Source organism: Tupaia chinensis, unplaced genomic scaffold (genome assembly GCF_000334495.1).
Source record: "Tupaia chinensis unplaced genomic scaffold, TupChi_1.0 Scaffold138812_1, whole genome shotgun sequence".
NCBI lineage: Eukaryota > Metazoa > Chordata > Mammalia > Scandentia > Tupaiidae > Tupaia > Tupaia belangeri.
The window spans coordinates 456,941-474,146 of NW_006198705.1; the positions used below are offsets into that span (position 1 = coordinate 456,941).

A 17,206-nucleotide genomic window follows, 5' to 3' on the forward strand; every position below is an offset into this window, starting at 1 on the left:
GGGGCTTGAAAAATCACACTGGATGCGTGTGTATGTATGCCCCAAAATTCAGAAGGAGAATGGGGGTGAAGGGATTACAGAATGGCCATCCCCCCTGGGAGGTGGTTTTTCACTTTCTCTCTCACTGTCTCTCTGTCCCTTTGGCAATTTGCACATGCCCTGTGGCAAAAAAAAAAAAAAACTTAAAAAAAATGCAAACAAACAAAAAAGCACAGATTCCTAGGCTCCCCTCGTGGAGATTCAGCTTCAGCGGTTCTAGAAATCTATATACTGACCCACGCACCCCAGATGTCATGGCTACCCTCTTCTTCCTGCCACTTTCATCAATCTCCTCATTGTCATTGATAAATTAATCATAAATATCAGAGCATTCCATAACATGCTCAAAGTCAAGGTCGCTCATGTGAGTGATGAAGCCCAGCTGGACCCATAAACTCCAGACACCATGGACCTTTCCACTTGATCCTTGAAAGTTGTCAACCAGATGCCAGATGCCATTCTGAAACCAGGGACGGGACACCACTGCGGAATTCAGCTGCTCCTCACCACGCGCCCTCTTGTCTGCAAACCCATGCCTGCAGGCACCTGGCAGAAGTAGCTCAGCTACAAGAAAGACTCTCACGGATGGTTCCTTTGCTCAGCACATACATGGCTTTCCATTAAACCACCTGCTGCTTTGCCCACAAGGGCAGAGCAAGGAGTTTCCATGATGCAAACCCTGTTGGTGTCTCGTGCCAGAGCCACCACCTCACAGTGGGTGAGGCACTCACTCAGCCTCTCGGGGGACCAGTGAGACCCTTCCAGGGAGGCAGGGCATGCTGTACTCCCCAGGTCCTCTTCACCCCAGCTTATCTGACTGGCTGCAGGACAAGTTCTGTATTTTGTCTGCCTGGGAAATCTAATGGAAAGAACTATTAATAGACATATTTATTTTATCAAGGAAAATATGCTTTTAAAATGGTCGAGAAAAGATATTGTCTGGTTCCCAGGGATTGGCTGGCTATATCTAGAAAAATAGGTAGATATGCACACTGTATACACACGCACTTTGTGTGTGCATGCATGTAATAGACGTGGCTGTTACTTAAGGAAGCATATACTCACAACTGCAGTAGTAAGAACATTTACTTTTCTTTCAGCAGTTTTGGGGAGCGAACTTTAACTTCATTTTTCAATTGCAGGAGATGATAATCTAGTGCTTCCAGGTGTTGATGAGCACGTGAACCACCCAGGGACCTTGCTTCTATTCGGCAGGTCTGTGCTAGAGCCTGAGACCCTGCATTTATAGAAGGCTCCCGGGGGATTCAGATGTGGCTCTGATGGGCATGGGCTACTCTCTGAGTAATAAGGTTCTAGTCTGTGCTGAGCAACCATTTTTGCATCACATCACACATAAAACAGATTAGAACATAAAAGACAAACAAAAACTTGGGGCTAGCAGATGGAGTAACAGCTACCCTGCTGGAGTCCCATGTAGTCGACCGTGGTTTGAGTCCTGGACCCAGTGGCTTAAACTCACACCAGGTGCATGTGCGTGCGTGCCCAAGATCCCAAGCGGAGAATGGAGGAGAAGGGCTTGCGGCGTGGCAGGTGTCTCTCTGTCTCGCTCTGTCTTCCTGGAGAGCGCATGCATCCTATAACAAAAACTTCTCAAATATGTCACTGGACTCCCACGTAGTCGACTGCAGTTTGAGTCCCAGACCCAGTGGCTTAAAACACACCGGGCATGTGTGTATGTGTGCCCCAAATCCCAAGAGGAGAATGGAGAAGGGATTGTGGCATGACCATCCTCCCTGGGAAGTGATTTCTTGCTTTTGGTCTGTCTCTCCAGCGAGTGCACATGCCCTATAGCAAAAACCTCTCTAAATAAAATAAAATAATCCCATATAAGATAATACTGATCATACACAAACATAATGATAAAACAGAAAAATTGGAAGTAGACTCTTACGTTATACTAGCTTAAGAGCATTATCTTATGCCTGGTGACTTTCTGTTCTGTCCTTCCAATCCCCAGCTAAATGAATACAGCTCTGTCACAAACTGTATGTGGCCTCGTGAGCTTGGGACCAGTGATGGTTCTCAGGGACAGGGCAGAACCTGGACAGGTGAAGGCAGCCACTGCTATGGTATTTCACACTAGATAAGTCAGGTCTAGTTCACCGTCTCAAATACAGAGACAGAGATCCTGGACAGAATGCCAGAGGAATCTCTCCTGTCCATTTCATTCTGTTGGTGATAGTAACTGTCATAATGCCAGGGTCTACACATCTCTGTGTCAGGCTTGAACTAGCCAAGCATTGCAGGGCTCCCGTGGCATATTGGGTGCTGTGTGTCCAAAAAAAACAAATCGTCTCTGCCTTCTGTTACTTCCTATGAAGCCTATGTTACTAAATTCTTATGCATAATCCAGCCATTAAGCATTTGCTTTTTGGTTTTGATTTTCTGAGAATGTTTACCTCCATGATCTTGATGATAGCTCTTAGTCATGCTGGACTAATGGAGCTCCTTCCACCCTTACAGCCTCTATTGATAACTGACCTGTACACAGCCCCGGATGACAGTGGGAGAAACGAACCCATTTTCCATTATTCTGGGGGCATGGAAAGCCGAAATCTAAGGTCCATTTCCAGGAGTCACAGGCAGGGGCCAGGAGGTGGTGCGACACTAATGTAACTAGAGCCATGTGGGAAGGTCCTGGGTTTGCATCTCGGGCCCCCCCTGTACATGCTGGGAGCATGCACACACCCACACCCACGATCCAGGCTGGCGGAGGAGACTGGGAGTGGATCGAGGCATGAAGAAGCTGTTGGGGGTGCCTCCCTCCCTCCTTCCTCCTCTTTGTAATGGGTGAAATGAATTCATAAACTTAAAAAAATAGAAAAGTCAAGTGCAAGATTTGATGCCTGACAGAATGTGAGAGGGGAAGGAAGAAGGAAGGACCCACAGGGCGGGACGGCAGGACATCCAGACATCTAAGGATCTGCTGCAGGTGCCTGGGAAACGTGGCAACACCCACCCACAGATGGAAGTCAGGCATGGAAAGACGTGAGAGAAAAATACAGGCTCTAAGCCTTGAGTTGTGTAAAAGTTGAGTAAGAGGTGTTATTTATTGAGCTTATTTCGCTTTCTATGCCAAGTGCTGGCTTCACTACTTTGTGTAAGAACCCTGGGGGTTAGTACATTAACCCTAGATGAGGAAACCGACTGAGAGGTTAAATAATAGGCTCCGTATCACAGAGGGAGCAAGAGACACTAGTGAAATGCAAACTGTTTGAACCCCGATATGGAACTACGTTGCAGAGTAAAAATGCTGCAGGTTGGAACTTCTCATTTCCAGACGAAAAGTGATTAGGAAAACCAGCAAAAATATCAAGTGGCCGGCCCACAGTGCAGTGGTCACACAAAGCTCTGTGATGCTGGGCTTCCGTGGGAAGGCCCCGTGTTCCTGTCCTGAGACCTCCCTGTACGTGCCGGGCACACATGCATGCTCGGGATCCAAGCTGGCTGAGGCTGGCAGTGAAATCACAGAGTGAAAACCCTGTTGGGGGTGCCTCTTCCCCCTTCCTCTCTCACGCGAGAAGTAAATAAATAAACTTTAAAACATACACCTATTGGGGCCGGCAGGTGGCGTGCTGGATAAGGGCATTGGACTCCCACATGGCTGACTGTGGTTTGAGTCCTGGACCTGGCGGCTTGCTTTCTCACTCTCTCTCTTGCTCACTTGCTCTGTCCTTCTCTGGTCAAATTAAAATAAATAAATAAATAGAGTTAAATAAATAATTATTAAAAATATATATGTACCTCTCAACTAATATTATATATATAAGGTGTTTATATATGTTATATATATTACAATATTACATATATTATATACTATATATTATGTATTAATGTATATATAAATACATATATAAAATACATATGTACCTCTCAACTAATATTATATATATTATATATAAATAATTTATATAACATATCATTTATAATTTATATAATATATAGTATATATTATATATAAACATTTTATATATTAGTTGAGAGGTACATGTATATTTTGTATATGTAATATAACTAATATTATACACACACACACACACACACACACACACACCTTGCTGATGTCCCTTTCGTGAAATGTCAATTTCATTCAGTAGTCAAGACTTATTTGTGATGGACAAAGCATTGAGAAGATGCAAATGATTAATTCTTTGCGTAAGAAAACATAAAATGATGCAGAGCATGCTGACACATGCATTTTGTTTATGATCTCCCAATTTCCCATGCAGTCTTTCCCGGCTGCCCTCTGGCCGTGAACTGAGGAGGGCTGAGGGTGGGCTGACGCTGGTTTCAACGGTTAGGATTGTTGAAATGCTCTGGTCTTGATCGAGGGAAAAGGAAAGAAGCAAAACATTGAAGGGACACAAAAATGAAAACCTATCTGTTGATGATGACCTGTGTGGTAACTTCTTTGAACCAATCTGCAGTGATTTCACATGGGAAAATTCGTCTGGTATGTTGTAATGATACCCAGTGATTGGATGTAAAGAAAAACAATTTAAATAAATTGAAAAAATAAATGTAAAAAGCAATGCTCTGACCACATTGCGCAGCTGCAGTAACTTTTGCAACTTCCTCCCACTGGAGGTCGCTGTTACCTTGCAGTTCCAGCGAAGAATATCAGTTTGCAAAGGCAGAGAAACCAGATGTTTGTATCTGTCCGGGCTGGCTGTATTTACATAGAGAAATTGAACAAACCAAAACAACTGTCAAATTTCAAAACCTACTTCGGATTGTGTGAAGAAAAAACAAATGTTCTTAGAAAAATTCATCAGTGATAACAGCTTGTGTTCAAATATCTAATGTTTCACTTTTACATGAAAGATTTTTTTTAAATTTCCCAGAGGATGCCTGTGCTCTCTGAAGAGAGAGAGAGAGTGAGAGGGAAAGTGAGGAGGCAACCTCCACCCCTATGGAGCATGGTCACATCATAAGGCCTTCTCTTCCATTTCTCCCTCCCGTTGGGGTTTTGGGCATGCAAGCATGTGCCTAGGGTGTTTCTCAAGCCACTGGTTCGGGACTCGAATCATGAGGTTGGCCATGGGGATCCAGCTACTTTAAACACTTGCTCATGGGCTGGCTACATTTTTTTTTTCATTTTTAAATTACTTTAACAGTGGATACATGTTATTATACATATGTCCAAACCCAAAGAATGTACACCACCAAAAATGAACCGTGATATATACCATGGACTTGGGGTGATCTTAATGTATCAATGCCAGTTTCTCAGTTTAACAAATGTACTCAACTTCCCCACTCTGGTGGGGAAGGTTGACAGTGGCGGAGTCTATCTGGTAGGGGCAGGGTGTGTTTGGTATATCTCTCTGCATTCCTCCCAATTTCTCTATGAACCTAAAGCTGCTCTAAGAAATAAAGTCTTTTTTAAAAACTCTAGTTACATTGTCTACAGACACACATAAGGACCTGTTTCCTACTTTGGGCATGCTAATCCTTTTTTAAAAAGTTGTAAGTGCTATAGGACATGGTTGCATAACTTTGGGCAAGTTCCTGATCTCACTAATCTTCAGTTTATTTATCTACAGAAAAAGAGAGAACAATTACACCAACTTCCTGGGGCTGTTGTGAAGATTAACATACACTGTATGAAAAGTACTTAACACAATCCCTGGAACACCACAAAAATATTAACAATCGTTATTATAATATTATCTGTGGAGTCAGTTCATGGAGTACCCAACCTCCTGAGGTTGTGACAAAGTTTGATTTCATATACATAAAGTACTTAAAATAGGACTGGCATGTAATGAGGACAATGCATATGTTTGTCAAACAAAATTAATAAGTAAAATAAATACACATGATAAAAGCATAACTCCTGAATAGGCGATACACAAACACAGCTTTAAGAATATAAAAGCTTATCCATATTCTATTAGTTTAACATGCTCATTCTAAGAGACTGGAAAGAAATGAGACCTAACTCGTATCATTATCAGCTTTTTTTTTAAAGAATTATTTTATTTAACTTTATGGGTTATTTATTTTTTTAATTTTATCAGAGAGAGAGAGAGAGAGAGAGAAAGCAAGCCTCTAGATCCAGGACTTGAACCACAGTTGGCCATATGGGAGTCCAGTGCCCTTAACCACTATGCCACCTGCTGGCCCCATTATCAATTTTTTTAAGGTTCTAAATAACTGGAGATTGTCAAGTAGTCTAATGAAACCCCCTAAGGTAAAGCATCTGTTTAAAAAAAAAAAAAAGGAGTGCTATTGAGATGTACAAGAATTAAGTGTCGGGAACCAGCAGTTGGCATAATGGCTATGTCGCTGGACTCCCACGTAGTCGACCCCAGTTCGCGTCCCGGACCCAGTGGCTTAAAACTCACACCGGGCACGTGTGCGTACGTGCCCAAGATCCCGAGAGGAGAATGGAGGAGAAGGGATTGCGGCGTGACCATCTCCCCTGGGGAGGGTTGATTTCTCGCTTTCTGTCTCTATGTCTCTCTCTGTCTGTTTGTTTGGCGAGTGCAGACGCCCTATAGCGAAAATCCCTCAAAAAAAAAAAAAAAAAAGAATTAAATGTGAATAAGAAATCCTAAAATAAAGAAAGAAAAAGAGTACTTTACAAATGGAATACAGATCCTGTGTTCACCTTTTAAAGAAACGATCTTTTTTTAATAATTATTTATTAAATTTTATTATTCATTCATTTATTTTTAATTTGACAGAGAGAGAGAGAGAGGAAGTGAGAAAGCAAGCCACCAGGTCCAAGACTCGAACTGTGGTCAGCTATATGGATGTGTCCAGCGCCTTTAACCACCACGCCACCTACAGGTCCCTTAAAGAAACAATTTTATTTCATCAGATTCTGCCTCTTCTGGAGGCCATCAGTGACCATTAATAAGCGAAACTCCTTGTGTCTATAAATATTTGCCCTCCAAACTATTCAAAACTGGCAGCCATTATGGACGAGCAGGAGCACAACCCACTCGGCGTCTTTCAGGCAGTGGGGGCTCAGTAATTATTTGTTGAGGAAATAAATAGAGCGCCCAGGTGTAAAGATTTAAATGAATATTTAGATTATGATATATGCTGATAAAATACATTTGTATTGCATTGTCAGGAAAGTCATGATCCATTTTTTCCATAGAAAAACAGAAAAATGTGTCCTGACTTTTCCAACAACCTAATAAAATCTCATCTTTTTCATTCATTTTTGTACTTAACCTTATGCTAATTTAGTGAGTAAAGCCTTAAACTGTATAAAAGGGGTAAGAACTGGCCCAGTGTGCACCCTGTTCGCTGGAATGGAAGTTGAAGGTTAACTGCCTAAGTCAGAGCTTGGGCTTATTACCCCTGCCTTCTAGACAGCTGGTTGCCTTTTTTACAATTTCCTGGGCCACCAACAGGAGCATTAAACTTGCACCTGTCACAACCTGAGTCTTCTAACAGGCTTTTTTTTTTTTAAAGAGAGATTTTTGCTATAGGGTGTGTGCAACTCGCCAGAGAAACAGATGCAGAGAGACAGAAAGCAAGAAATCAGCCCCCAAGGGAATCTCGTCTTGGGATTTGGGGCACGCACGCACATGCGTCCAGCATGAGTTTTAAGCCACCAGGTCCGGGACTCGGAACACAGTCGACTACATGGGAGTCCAGGACGTAATCATTATGCCTTCTGCTGGTCTCCTTCTAACTGGCTTTCTTGCTGCTCAGAATCTCAGCTCCAAATTGAGGCCCACGGAACTACTAGGGTGAAAGCATTCCTTAGAGGAGGAGACTGGGGCATGAAGAAGTTAAGCTGTGGGATCCATTGCAAAGCTAGGAGAGGTGAAGCAGCAGTGTGGACCCAAGGGCAGGGCTCACACTTAGCCATCAGGAGAGGCTATTAGCTGTTCCGCTGCACCCAGATGTGGGAAATGATCAACTAGGGGACCTTACAGCGATCATGCAAAGGACTGTTCACCTCTGTAAAGAAGGCTGGCTCTGACAAAACGTTAACATGCACAGAGTGGTGTGGGAGAATGGATTGGAAGCAAATTCTGATTCTTGGGACCAGCAGTTAGCGTAATGGCTATGTCACTGGGCTCCCATGTAGTCGACCGCGGTTTGAGTCCCGGACCCTGTGGCTTAAACTCACATGTGGCGTGTGTGCGTGCATGTCCAAGATCCTGAGAGGAGAATGGAGGAGAAGGGATTGTGGTGTGGCCATCCCCCCTAGGGGTTGATTTCTCACTTTCTGTCTCTCTGTCTCTCTCTGTCTGTGTGGTGAGCGCACGTGCCCTATAGAAAAAACCTCTCAAAAAAAAAATCAATAAAAAAAAAAATTTAAGGATTCTCCGAAAAGAGAGTCCCTCAATGTAATGAATCTTGAGCAAATCTATTTAACCTGCCTTGAACTTTGAGTTCCCTGCTCAAATAAGGATTGAGATGATCTGACCTCTAAGATCTCTCAAGACCTGCGCTTTAGGTCCCTCATCTCTGAGTCACAAACGACATGAAGCACAGGCCTTTAGCTCTCATTTCTTGAAAAAACACTACAATAATTTGTACATGTCAGAACCCCCAGGTGGATAAAGCCATTAACCATGACCGCACTACAGATTTATGCTGGTAGCCAAATGAGCTCACATTCTCCAACCCCATTAATCAGACACTGTTCCCTGTTAAAAATTGTGAGTGGGGTGGAAAGCAGCAGTAAAATTAATATAATATGCAAAGAGGCACCACACAGGCAATGTCTCCAAAAGTAAAACTACTTAAGCACAGAAGAGAACAGTGTACTGATAACAACACACAGCATTTTACCTTTTACAAAGTGCTTTCTCACAAGTATAATACTGTATTCAGCCCTTCGAGCAACTCTGAGCTAAGTGAGGCTGCAGAAACACATGCAGTTATGCGAAGAATTTTTGTTTTGTTCTCTTTATAAGTCAAAGGGCATGTGCACTCGCCATAAAGAGACAGAGACACAGAGACAGAGAGGGAGAGGGAGAAAACAGCTCCCAATGCTATGTGGACATGCAATCTCTTCTCCTCCTTTTCTCCATCCTGAGGGGACTTGGGGCTCACATGCGTAGCACCTGGTGTGTTTTTTAAACCACAGGGCTCGGACTCTAACCAGGAGGTCAGCCACGTGGGAACTGGCTCCCCCCAAACACTAGGCCACAGGATGATCCCATAACTCTTCTGAGGTCAAAGTCAGGACTAGAAGCTGCAGCTCCTACCCTCAACCCCCTGCCCGGAAGTCTATTTGTAACAGGAAATCTAACTGTGAAGCCAGAGAGGTTGGGGCAATCCTCAGGGGCAGTCTAGAGAGCAAGCTCCTGGCCCACTGTAGGGTTCGAAGCCCAGCTCCACCTCTTACTGAATATGGATCATGGGCAGGTTGATTAGCACACCTGTATCTGGAGAGATAATAGTTCCTTCTGGACAGGCTGACAGCCAGACTTTGAATGCATCGGAGTATGTGCACCACTCTGTGTCCTCTGTACACCGTCAGGCTCACCTTGGCTTTAGCTGTTGCTTTAGCAACCAGCTCCACACAGATATGGGCCAAGAGCACTTCATACCAGGGATTCCACAACTCGGCCTTCTGTCCAGGGTTCTCTGGCAACGCTGCAGGACTCTCAGGGGCAACAACCATGTGCAACTGAAAATGCCAGAGGGTTGCTTGCCTTGTGGGACAGACTTTAACCAGTGGGGATGGCACCTGGGGGATCAGCACCGCCTCACAGGCAGCTCTGAGGTCATCCTGCATGCAGGGATCAGCTTGGCAATGAGATCTTCTAGACGCTTCCTTCCTTCCCTACTTCATACTCTTCAGGCCCCCATACCTATTCCCTGGAGCCAAGTCCTAAAACAAATCACCTACACTCGTGCCCTGGTCCCAGCTGGAAAAAACTCTGGAGTGACAGTATGGACACGCAGCGCTGGCACTCCCTAGGAAACCTAAGGAAACTGGACCTGTTAGCGATTTTCTGTCATAAACTGCCTGTTATCAGTTTGCTCTGTTGTCTGCTCTCTAAACACTGCACCTCTGCCTGCTTATCACTGGTCCCCTGGTCTTTGCTATTGTTACCCAATGACAGGCAGAAAATGAAAAATAGAGGCAAAGGGCCAAATATCAGAGGGTGACAACCTAGAAATAGCTGCTGGAGTCCAAGTATCCAGAGGCTGATTTGGGACCACCCCACTGCAAGGATTTCAAAAGGTCATACACTAACGGGACCAGCAGTTGGCGTAACGGCTATGTCGCTGGACTCCCATGTAGCCGACTGCGGTTCGAGTCCTGGACCCGGTGACTTAAACTCACGCCGGGTGCGTGTGCGTGCGTGCCTACGATCCTGAGAGGAGAATGGAGGAGAAGGGATGGCAGCGTGGCCATCCTCCCTGGGGGGTGATTTCTCGCTTTCAACCTCTCTGTCTCTCTCTGTCTTTCTGGCGAGCGCACACGCCCTATAGCAAGAACCTTTCAAAAAAAAAAAAAAGTCATACACTAACAAATCACTTTAAAAATTGATCTGTGGGTATGTTATTGTGCATTAGAAAATCTGTAATTAGCACATCAAAACCATGATTTATCTTTTGTTGATAAAATTTTTAAATAACTTGATACATGTAAAATACTAATAGGAATAAATGCTGAATGTGAAAATGGTCACGCCGCAATCCCTTCTCCTCCATTCTCCTCTTGGGATCTTGGGCACGCACGCACACACGCCCGGCGTGAGTTTAAGCCACCGGGTCTGGGACGCGAACTGCGGTCAACTACGTGGGAGTCCAGCGACATAGCCATTACGCTAACTGCTGGTTCCCGAGAGATTTTTCTTTGTACTTAAAAAGTTGCAAAAACATAAAAATATACATCCGTAATACTCCTAATGAACACGTGTATCACACTGACCTTTTCATTGGAAAAGACTATGAAGGCTACATTCTCATTGCATGAGTGAGTTGCATACTCTTTTCTACATGGGAGATAGAGGCCCTCGTAGCATGAGGGGACTTAAAAAACTTATAGAAAAAAATGGAATTAAAATGTGGGTTTATTTTTGTGCAAAAATTTTGAAATCCAGGCATGTTCTTTACATAATACCTATTTTCTATGAACTTTTTGAAGACCCCTCCCTCCACATATTTCCTATATAAGAAATGTAGCCCTCCTAATATTTCCCATAGGAATTTTGTTTTGTTTTTATTTTTTTTTAAGGTTTTGCCATAGGACAGAGAAAGACAATGAGAGGGAAAGTGAGAAATCACCCCCCTAGGGAAGATGGCCACACCACAATTCCTTCTCCTCCTCCTGGAATTTTGGGCATGCACATACACATGCCCAGCATGATTTTCAAGGTGCTAGATCCGGGACTCAAACTATGGTTGACCATGAGGTAGTCCAGCACCATAACCACTACACTACCTGCTGACCTCGAGGAGATATGTTAAACAGTCAAAAATGATTAACACTTGGGCAACAGTGATCAAGTCTGAAAATGTAGATTTCACCATGACATTGGATCAGACCAGAAGAAAATTTCATGATGTCTTACTTAAAAAAAAAAAAAAAAGATTGTGTTCTTCTTATGTTCTTATCTGTCTTTCTCCCATCTTTTAATTTGAGAGAGGTTTTTGCTATAGGGTGTGTGCACTCACCAGACAGACAGAGAGAGACAGAGAGACAGAAAGCGAGAAATCACCCCCCAGGTGGGATGGCCGCAATCCCTTCTCCTCCATTCTCCTCTCGGGATCTTGGGCACACACACATGCGCACCCAGCGTGAGTTCTAAGCCACCAGGTCCGGGACACGAACCACAGTCGACTATGTGGGAATCCAACGACATAGCCATTACACTAACTGCTGGTTCCCTCTCCCATCTCCATCCTATCAGGTGATTGATAAATCATTGCAAGATGTGGCGATTCTTCTGATCATGAAGTACACAGAGTAATAATCACAAAAGTACTCTCTGCAGCAGAGACCCATCAAAAGGCTCTCTGTCCTTTAAATACCACCAAGAAGCAGAGTTGGTGGTCTCCAGTTGAATAAAAATAAAACATTTATACACAGGTATAGTTATATATTGTCCAAGCCCTCTAGAGAATTCTTAAAAACAAAACAAAAAACATAGTATTTTTTCCAAGAGAGAGATGAATACAGAGAGGAGAGGGGGTGACATTCCCAACAATGTCCACACACCACAATCACCTGCAGTCTCAACCATCCCAGATCATCCGCACACAGATGTGCCAGGCATGCACAGGAAGACCTCAGGATGTGAACCTGGGACCTTCCCATGTGGGTCTAGTGTCCATTGCATTATAGCTGTTCCACCAGGCTAGCCCAGAAATATTTTTACAAACTATAAACCATTCATTCTAACTGGGGGCAACAGTGCCCCAAGGGAGGAGTCAACTGGGCAGGGGAGGAAACGAAAAAGTCTCTGGGAGGAAGCAGGTGATAATGAAAACAGAGAAATACTGGCATAGCCCACCTTCAGATAGGAACAGAGATTTGGACTATCTTCTGTAGTATTTTCCAAACTGTCTTATATTGTTTTGAAAATAATTCACAATGTGCTAATTGATAAAAGAATTAAATATGTAGAAAGAGCTGTTTTCTCTGATAGGAAAATCCTCTCTTTCAGTTCTAAAGTCTTTAGAAGAATTTCTCATCTTTCAGAATTCTCCTATGTGCATTTTCCTGACTAAATCCCATTCCTGGAATAGCTACGGTGTCACATGGAAAGTGCAAACAAGCAAAAGCTGAAAGCAGACACAGTGAAGGCCACGCTCAGAAGGGCCGATCGCCCTTCACACGCTGTGTTTGCAGATCTCATAACGTCTTCTTTCCTCCTCACAATTAAGTCATATAAGAAGTAGGAGAATGAAGAGACGTCGACATTATTTTTAGCTCTTGCAACCAAAAACAGATCACCAACTTTTTCTGCATCAGGAAAGACTGCCTTGAGGTTCTAGGAAAGTGTCTGAAATGTTGAAAAGTGCCACTGTTATTAATCCAGCCCTCCCTGAGACCCAGGCCTGGGCAAGGGTTCAGCTGGGGCATGCATTGCATTTCCTCACTCGGGGGTTGGAAGCGTATGACCAGAACTGCAAAATTAATCTGCCTTAGTTAAAAGTGACATTGTACTACCTGTACATCCTCCAGCGCGGGAGCCTGCCCATGGCCTCCCCGAGTGGTAACGAACCGGAACAGGCGCCAGAGCACTGAAGACGAGAGAAGGCACATGCTACCTACAATCCAGACGTCTTTTCTTCTAAGTGTGAAGTCCATTCTCTGCGAGCAGCTGTGGGAGTCTCGTGGCTTAGATGCTGCTGCCCTGCCCTGATCGAGCCCAGGCACTTAGCAAGGCTGCCACACGCTGCTCTGTTCCGAGGAGTGGGTGTCCCGAATTGCAGTGGGTTCTCGCGGAGGCCCTTGCCACGGATCTCTCCGGTTACACCATCAATAAATAACTTGCCTCTTTAAAAGGAAAAATATGATGGCCTGTGTGACAGATCTGAAACAGGTGCCGGGGCAGAGAGAGGCGTGCTGGCGATAATTTACACCGATGAGAATGCGTTTGTCCCCGGTTCAAGGACTATTAGCACCTCGGAAGCTGGCATCGGCCACCCTGGCTGAGCCACTACCAGGGAGAGCTCTCCTGTCCTGATGGCTGAGGTGCAAAGGAATGAGGTGGGAAATGCAACTTTATTCTTTTTCTTTTTTTTTTTGGAGAGGTTTGTTTTTTGGGGGTGTTTTTGTTTTTTGTTTTTGTTTTTGTTTTGTTTTGTTTTTTTGCTATAGGGCCCACGCGCTCGTCAGATAGACAGAGACAGACAGAGAGACAGAAAGCGAGAAATCACCCCCGAGGGGGGATGGCCACACTGCAATCCCTTCTCCTCCATTCTCCTCTCGGGATCTTAGGCACGCACGCACACGCGCCCGTCTTTAGGTTTAAGCCACTGGGTCCAGGACTCGAACCGCGGTCGACTACATGGGAGTCCAGCAGCATAGCCATTACACTAACTGCTGGTCCCGGGAAATGCAAGTTTAAAAATCACTAAACCTCCACCCTCCACCCTCCGCCCTCAGTTATTTTGAGGTCTAAGTTCCAGGCATTATGAATGCTACTGCTGATACAATTTCACAGCAGTTGGTCAGGAAATGCCACCTGGTATTAAATCCACCAACTGCAATCACAATAGGGAGATCTGTGCTTACTCCAACCCACGCACATCCCGTTAATACATATTTTGCCTTCTTTGTTCTCTGGAGCATTGGAAGCAGGCATTTAAAACATTCTGGGGCTGTGAGATCCATTTCTGTTGGGGCCATCTTTACTTCTGCCTCCACAGTTCTGGGACAGCCCCTGGCGGGACAGAGAAGAATTTCAACCCATGGGTCTTATTTATTTTGGGGGTTTCTTTTCTTTTTCTTTTTTTCTTTTTAATGCCAGAGGTCAAATGCATGCTCAGAAGAGAGAGAGAGAAAGAGAGATTGCACCCCCTCAGGGAGCCTTACAAGCCATGATCCTCTTTCTTTCAGTTCTCCATCCCATCAGGATCCTGGGGACACACAGAGATTTAGCATGGTGGATTTTGTTGTTGTTTTAATTTTTTTAAGTTTGCTATAAGGCATGCATGCTCACCAGAGAGAGACAGAGAAAGTAAGAAATCATCCCTTGTGACATGTTGCAATCCCTTCTTCTCCATCCTCCTTTCGAGGTTTTGGGCATACCTACACACACCTGGTGTGATTTTTTCAAACTGCTGGGTCTGGGACTCAAGCTGTGAAGTCAGCCATGTGGGAAATAGGTTCTTTAACTTCCATGCCACCTGCTGGCCCACCTTAAACCTGATTTAAAAAAAAAGAATTATTGGGAACCAGCAGTTAGCGTAATGGCTATGTCGCTGGACTCCCACGTAGTCGACCACGGTTCATGTCCCGGACCCGGTGGCTTAAAACTCACGCCGGGCGCGTGTGCGTGCGTGCCCAAGATCCCGAGAGGAGCATGGAGGAGAAGGGATTGCGGCGTGACCATCCCCCCTGGGGGGTGATTTCTCGCTTTCTGTCTCTATGTCTCTCTCTGTCTGTCTGGCGAGCGCATGCGCCCTACAGTGAAAATCTCTCCAAAAAAAAAGAATTATTCTCTACTAAGAAAGACTTTTAAACACAAATCAACAAAGGTTAGAATAAACTCAGAAATAACCCACTTAGGGGTCCTGTGAGCATGGAAGAGAAGTGACGGTCCACCCTGATGTAGAATGATCATCCAGATTCTTGTGTCCAACAGTCTTTGTACTTGGGATGATGCCAAGGGATAAGAAGGTGGGCATAGATAATCCTGGGCGTAAAACATAGAAATACGTCTGGTATATAGTAAAAAAAATAAAGCAATGAGAGCATACAGAGCGGGATAGGAAAATGGAACTCCAGTTAGCTGAGAATATTATCAGGTACTTTTGTCTTTCCTTGAGCAAGTAGGGGGTGTGTGTGTGTGTGGGTGTATGAGAGAGACAGAAAGAGAGAGAGAGAGAGGTGGGGAGATTGTATTAAACACTACATTAAGTTGGAAGGAAAGACATACCAGTCTAGTTAAACAGGCACTGAAGAACTGACAAAAACGTTGGATTTGATTGTATAAACATAATACTGACTATAGTTCTAAGGGCCATGCATCATTTATAAGTTAATGGAATATACACAGTAAGTATTAAGCTAATCACTCCTATGTGTCAAATTCTTTTTTTTTTTTTACTTTCACCTTGGTTTCAACACCATACTAGGAATGTTCAGATCTAGTGTATTATAGCACATCGTTATATCTACTGAACGTTCTTAAAATGCTATACTATTGGTGGCATTTTAGGTGACTTTGAACACTTTTTGGAACACAGTAGAGTGAGAAAAGTCATTAGAAAACAGAATAAAAAGTAGAAAAATTAAAAGAACAAAGCCTTCAGTAGAAAGAAATAAAATACGTACCATTCAGTTGATTCAAAAGAATAGGGGAAAGGAAGTTTAAAAATAAATTCAGTGGAGGAAAAATAAATGAAATAGAAAAATCTAATTAAAGAGCAGGAAAAGAAATAGAACCTGAGTTTTACTAGACTATTTTAACACAGAGAAGTTCTTAAATTGATCTATAATTTATCCCCTATTTGGACTGGAAACTAAAGACTCCTCTTGAAAGAAATTGCACCCTGGACTTCTAGAGCGCAGCTTTCATGTCACCAGAGTCTGAAATTCAGAGCAAATTCTTTTTAGCACACTGCAGGGCATGTTTCTACCGTGATCAGCAGTGCTAATCTTCTCAAACAGAGAAGGGATAAAAAAGAAAGGGGAATAAGTGGAGAAAATCGACAAGCATTTTTTAATAGTCCCCGGAGAGGGGTGGTATGGTGGAGATTTACTGCAGTCCCCGGCAGAAGATGGAGACGTGTTAATCTAGCTCTGTCTACATACCTGAAGTCAACTGGGTGGCTGGAATGGCCTTCTCCGCCCACCGGCTGCCAAGCCAGCTGGCTGCTCTGGCCTCCTGACCAGGCAGGCAGGGCCTCTAGCACCGCCTTGGCCGTGACAGAAAGAAGAAGAGACTTTGCCTCTGACACACGTACCCATCCGTTCTCCTCTCAGACAGCGCGCGCGCCAGGGAAACTTTCTGCTGACATCTCTGGCCCATCTCCATTGGCAAATAAGAAACTGAATGGGACATATGGAGCTGCTTGTCACTCCTTCCTACCTTCACACAAGTCAACTGAAGAACTAGAGACAGGAGGCCCAGGCCACGCAAGAGATACTAGACTTCTTTTAGAGTTCTACAGCAACGACATTCTCAGCTTTTCCTCAAAAATATTCTGAAACTATTTAACATCCAAATAGTCAACTCTGACATTATGGAACATTTGGTTATCACATAAGTAATTATCTTTTTTTTTTCTTTTTTTGGAGAGGTTTTCGCTATAGGGCGTGTGCGCTCGCCAGAGAGAGACAGAGAGAGACAGAGAGACAGAAAGCGAGAAATCACCCCCCAGGAGGATAGCCACACCACAATCCCTCCTCCTCCATTCTCCTCTCAGGATCTTGGACACGCACGCACATGCGCCCGGCGTGAGTTTAAGCCACCAGGTCCAGGATTCGAACCATGGTCAACTACATGGGAGTCCAGCAACATAGCCATTACGC

General features: G+C 44.2%; 1 protein-coding gene across 1 annotated transcript in view; it reads right to left on the reverse strand.

Moving 5' to 3' along the window:
* MYLK4 (myosin light chain kinase family member 4) overlaps nt 1-13,564 on the reverse strand; it is a 101,922-nt gene extending 88,358 nt beyond the window's left edge. Inside the window, exon 1 of the mRNA XM_006161678.1 lies at nt 13,172-13,564. Within this exon, the coding sequence (XP_006161740.1) occupies nt 13,172-13,312 (141 nt within the window). The 5' untranslated portion in view covers nt 13,313-13,564. The remainder of the gene's footprint in view (nt 1-13,171) is intronic.
* Between the last annotated feature and the right edge of the window lie 3,642 nt (nt 13,565-17,206).